This window comes from Coenobita brevimanus, chromosome 106 (genome assembly GCF_032717465.1).
Source record: "Coenobita brevimanus isolate Jiangsu-jjx chromosome 106, ASM3271746v2, whole genome shotgun sequence".
NCBI lineage: Eukaryota > Metazoa > Arthropoda > Malacostraca > Decapoda > Coenobitidae > Coenobita > Coenobita brevimanus.
The window spans coordinates 13,037,320-13,043,319 of NC_137059.1; the positions used below are offsets into that span (position 1 = coordinate 13,037,320).

The window sequence follows — 6,000 nt, forward strand, 5'->3', positions numbered from 1 at the left end:
AGAGGTAATAATCACAAAAAAGAAATGATTTCCTCCAGATTTACTTCTATGGCAGCATTTAGGAAACAGTGTAGTACTTCCAAATGGTTGCTGTGTTGAAATGGATGCACAGGGTATTCGGACAGAGAAGCAATGATCACTCATGCAGAAGGGAAACAAAATACCTCTCCTCTTGTCATACAGGCCAACAGAATCAGAGGTAGGCTTCCCTAGCAAACACATGAACCTTAGACACTTGAGAAACATACTCGTAAAAAAATCTTAATTGCATCCTTAGGGAAGGCGATAACCATCCAGCCGGCCTGCAAGGGCAGGATTTTGCGCAGTTAAAACATCTAATTTTCTTCCTCTAGAAGGTTACGGATCTACTTTTCAAGATGGTCACAGACCCATACTTCCGTTCCGTGAGCACACAAGACGTCTGACTTGCAGTGTCAGCTAGATCCCTCACTTTGCTGTGATGTATGAAGAAAGTTGCACCCTTCATAGGACAGCCTTCATTTTCCAAATGGAAAAAATGATGCTCCAATCGGATTGAGCCGGTGCAGGTTTACATCCAAGGGTTGGCTGGGGTTTACTGCTCACGTAATGCCACTCAGGGATGAGTGCGGCTGGTCACTTTCATAATAAATATCAAGACAAATTAACCTAAAGCCTGGCTCCTACGCTCCTCATGGGGCGATATGGGATTAGATGATAGATAGATAGATAGAAAAAAAAAAGTGGTCATTTGCCTGTGCAAAAAACTTTCTCTTTCCACTTTATAAGAGAAGTTAGTTCCGAGATTTTAGTCCAGTAACTTTGCATACCTTTTCTTTACCTACAAGAATAGTTTTGGAGTTCAAATGCTCTTGCCGTAGAGTTAAAATGTTTGTCTGTGGAACCAGGATTAGGGTATTCTGTAGAATATTCTATGGTGACAAGCAAGGAATGTGGAAGAATAAAAAGGTAGTGAAAGAAAAGGAAGATTTGAAATGAAAATGTAAAGTAAGATTAATATGTAACCTGGGTGGATGTGGTGGTTGTTGCAGCCATCGATCTTCTGAGTTCCGTGTCACTTGTGACCAACCCCAGGCACCAGAGGCCTCCTCCCCCACGTACCTAAGTGTACAGGTAACAGTGTGATCAGCCCCACTTCTCACCACTCCATGCCACCCCACCCCACTCCATCTCACTCCATCCTACCCCGCCACACTCCACCTCACTCCATTCCACCCAACCCCCTGCTTCACTCCACCCCACCCCATCCTGCTCCATGCCATCCCACTCTGCTTCACCCCACTCCACCTCATTCCATCCCACCCAGCCCTTTTCTACCTCACTCTACCTCACTTCTTCCTGCTCCACGCCACTCCGGCTCATTCTATCCTACCCCACCTGGGCCATCCCATGCCACCCCGCTCCATTCCATCCCACCACGTTCCCCCCTACTCCATGCCACCCAATCCCATCCCATTTCACCCCACTCTGCCTCACTCCATTCCACCCCACCTCACTCTACCTCACTCCATGCTACCTCACCCCATTCCACCCCACTCCATCCCACCCCACCCCACTCCAACCCACTCTGTCTTACTCCATGTCACCCCACCCCGTTCCACTCCACTCCGCCTCACTCCATGCCGTCCCATCCCGCTCCACCCCTCACATCATCCCCTATCCATCCTCTCAAGGTACCTTTTCTGATCTGTACCTAATATGGACACGTTCTAACCATACAAGACCTTTCTTTTTTCTCTTCTGTGAAGTTCAAGCTTGTACATTACTTATTTTCTAAATATTTTTCTTATGTTTACCACTTTGTCTGTCTGCCACATGACCTTTGTTTTTAGACTGCCACTTCCTCTCATTTCTGTTTATTGTGATTATCTTTGTTCTGTTCCTTATTAATCCAGTCTTATCATGGTCCCCTTGTCTCCGGTCAATTTCTTCATCAGTATTTCCTTTTTCCTGTCCACTTTTTCTCTCTCATATGTTGTTTCTCGTTTCATGTTACTCTTATTTTATACCCATCCATTCTCTGCATATATTATAAAGGCTGTTTTCAGCCAAATATTGTACCACCAACGTCATATTTTTATAGTCTTTACACATCTTTTTGTTTCAAGTCATGGTCTGTCATTCTTACGCTTTTGGTTTCCCTTTCCTCTTTTAACACTAGTCCAATTCCCCCATCCCTCCCTTTTTGTTTGTTTTCCTACTTTACTCTGCGTTTCCCTCTCTTCTCAGTTGTCTATATGCTTTGTCTCTCCCTATATTTTATTCACCTCTAGTCTCAGTTACTGTTTAAGTATCCTTTTCACCAAGCACATCTTTCCTTCCACACACTTTTACTGATGCCCGTCATTACTCCTTACGTAGCTTTTATCAGTGCCCTTCCTTGAAGTTTTTTCTGTCTCTCCCAGATCTCAGCCGTTTTCTCTCCTGTTTCCATTTTTTCAGGTTGTAACGCAGTTTCCCATTCCCTCTTTCCTTGGAACTTTCCTCTTTCCTAAGCTACTTTCCTCCTATGCAAATCCTTTTATTCTATCCTCCTTTCCCATTTTTCCAGCTACCGCACTCCTTTCCTGTGTTTCGCTTCTCACCCTTCCATCCTTATCCCTGTTCTCTTCTTTCCATCCTTTTTCCTCGTTCAACCCTTCAAAACCTTCTCCTTTCCAGTTTTTTCCCTTCCCATCTACCCTATGAGCCTTCCTCCACCCCCATCCTTTCTCTCCGTCTCACCAGAACACTACCAGTATCATAAGGTTATCTGGAGGGCTTCCAAACTCACTAGAACTATATTCAACTTTTTCTTGTTCATGGGTGACAGTTTCCTCATTATTTGCTAATATTTTTTCTCACTTTCAGTACTTGCTTCAGTTGCAAAAGAGTTCATTTTTTATAAAAATGTTTCATTGCAACATTTACAGGTAGTAAAAGTTCTGTAGTAAAAGTGTTGTTAACAGTTGAGTTTGGCGAATAAGCTTGTAGATTATGTGTGTTGTCTGAGTTAGGCCCTCCAGAATGCCTGTTATAACATGACTGGCTCAGGGGGCGTCTCCTACAGCCTCCATACTGCCAGTTGCACGTTGAGTAAAGCAGTAGTGTTAAGTTGTTGTTCGTTTCCCTGACTTCTTGTTACAATAGGTTAGTGCTTTATCATATTCATATTTTTTAAAATAATAAATAGAGATATGCTGCTCTGAAAAATGGTGGGGAATTTGTATGCAGCATTATCTTAGAACTTATTAAAAACCTTCAGTAAAGGGAGAGAGAAAGTAAAATGCAACATAAGAATACAAATCAAATCACAATTTTACCTATAAATTTTAAATACACATGTAGCTTCATCAGTTTTCAAGCAGTTGTGAACCCCAGCTTTTGCGCAGCCTTCTCCTCTTGCCCCTGACTTAAAGAAGTTGTAGACAGGGTTTCACACTGAATAAAGTCTAACTGTCTGTAGTTCGATGCTGTAGTCGACTGCACTAGCAACAGTGTAATCATGAACTGTTTCTCGGCCAATTTGTGAAACTTTTGAACTACCACCCTAACAGTGAATGACATGTTGTCCGATATGAAAATCCCTGACCCCGGCTTTCATCTAGCCAGGGACAGGATTACAGGGCGAGCAGAAGCTATGGGTCACGAATGAAAATAATGTGCAGGCAGTATGGTGGGTGGCAGTGGGTCTCCCCAGGTGTGCTGGTGAGGTGGGACGTCAATACACACTTGGAGGAGGCCCCATGGTGACGCTCTCCTGTGGGAGTCAAAGCGCGTGGTAGTCATTTGTGTGCATCGCGTGGTTTTCCCCCAAAGGTGGTCCAACTTACATCCGATTCGAGAGTGGTGGCGTTCTAATGTATGCTAATTGTGGCGTGTGCCGATTGGCTTTCTCTTCTTTACCATATTTTGGTGGCTAGAACTGCTTCATCCACAAACTTGTCTCATAGTGAGTGTACTGTACAGTAGACGACAGGAAATAGAAGTATATGGATATTTTACTTTGCACAGTATTACATATTCATGAAATGCATAGTGTATTTTTCACTCCTGTTTATCACCAAATCATCATATGTGTAGGGTTTGTTTGCTTTCCTGTACATGGTTGCATTTAATCAAATTTCATTCATTAGATTAACTGCATGATGTAGAGTAATTTGTTGGTGTGTTTACTGAAATTCAGGTCGTTCGACAAACATTTTTCTTGATTTTTCAGGTATCTTAATAGCAGGTTCCTCCCTCTAACTTTTTTTTTTCTTTGTTCTTTTTCTTCATATCTTCATGTAACTGCTTTCATTGTTGATAACTTTAACACTCAAATGTTCAACAAGTATTTCATTGTGTAGATAGTAATAAAGTTTTCATAAACAGCCCTGATGGAGCAATGCTAGTTTCAGTTTTGTTGAGATAATGACATACTATTCCCCAGACATATGATATTTAACAAAGTTGTAGCTTTTTCTTAGTGTGTCATATACTGGAACATTTCGTCGTAGTTCGAATATAGTTTCACGGTTTTTATCTTAAATTATGCTGTTTTGAACTGCAGTACTTGTCACTGTTTGTAGAGCAGTAATTTCCTTGAATTTTTAAGCATGATTACCCTTACGTCATCAACGCTGCACACGATAACTATTTGAATGTTTCTCTAATTACAAGAGTGTGCATTAGGATTCTTAGCCACTTTTTCATTAAAAATGAAATACAGTATTTTGTAGCAGTTTTGACTTAGGTGTCAAGTTGGTCAGCAGCAGAACTTAACAGTTTATCTAATTATTTCTACTGTAAAGCTTATGCTTATTATTGCTATTAGCCGTGAGTCATTTGAAATATGCATATGGAAAGCTCAATAACAGTTTCAGTCAGGTTTTGGAGAAATATGAGTCAGAAATTCCAGCTAAGTATATTGCCAAGACACACAAGCTATCACCTTCTTCCCGCTCACACCAGGTCGCTTCACGGACGATGGCTCACTGATATACCAGAAGGTGTGAGTCGGCTGCCACACCATCCGCCTGCCAGTCACCCATCAAATGTGTCATCTCCCACACCCAGTCACCTGTCAGCCGGTCATCCAGTTAGGCGGGTATTTGGTTAGGCATTCAACTGGTAAACCGTTTCCTCAGTATTTCTGGGTGATGTGACTGATGAACTGGCCCGGAAAATAAAGATTATCTCAACACACCTGATGTCATAAATACACTCTACTCCCATCCCGATACCACACACACACACACACACACACACACACACACACACACACACACACACACACACACACACACACACACACACACACACACACAGTCAAATCCATGTCCATACCTCTATCCACAGCCACATCCCACCACTCCATACCTTCACTTAACAATTCAGCTTAATTCTAAGGGCTTCCTCATTTATGTTAATTTTTGTCATTCATTAGTGAAACTCATTCATATCTAAGCATGATAGTGTGGACCTTATTATGTGTAATGCATAAAGCAAATATTTTATGGTGTGAGTAATTGTGTTGACAAATTGTTATTAAAATTTATCAAAGGTAGGCCTAGTGACTTTTGACAGTGAGCAGATGACCATAAATTATGTCCCATACTCAATTATAAAGTTTGATGATAAGCAATAGTTTATGTAAGAAGACAAAATGAACGTGTATTACCGTAAGTAGGCTACTGAATTAGGAAATATTATATATGAGTGACTTGTAAAAACTATGCAACGATTATGACAACATAATCCATGTTAGCGATCACAGTTTCATCGGATGGTTACCACCCATTTCAGTTCACTCTTCACGGAACTTTTGCAAACATTAGGAACACTGCCACCTATGCGTTCAATATTCTGTATAGCATGTGTTGTGCGATTATACTACCTTCCCCTATTATGAATGAACTATATCCCGTGTCTCACAAGTGTTAGCTCTTAGTCCAGCCTCAGATAAAATCAAACACTACTGAAGAGAGGCTTGATGTGAGCCTTCCTTTCAGTTACATGCGTGGCATTAATCACAAATGA

At 41.5% G+C, this 6,000-nt stretch overlaps 1 protein-coding gene across 1 annotated transcript in view; it reads left to right on the forward strand.

The window, feature by feature from the left end:
* The window catches only part of LOC145416430 (uncharacterized), a 657,995-nt gene extending 652,707 nt beyond the window's left edge, over nt 1–5,288 (forward strand). The window contains exons 33-34 of the mRNA XM_080285378.1: nt 1,032–1,113; nt 4,933–5,288. Coding sequence (XP_080141504.1) covers nt 1,032–1,105 — 74 coding nt within the window. The 3' untranslated portion in view covers nt 1,106–1,113; nt 4,933–5,288. The remainder of the gene's footprint in view (nt 1–1,031; nt 1,114–4,932) is intronic.
* Nucleotides 5,289–6,000: the final 712 nt, after the last annotated feature.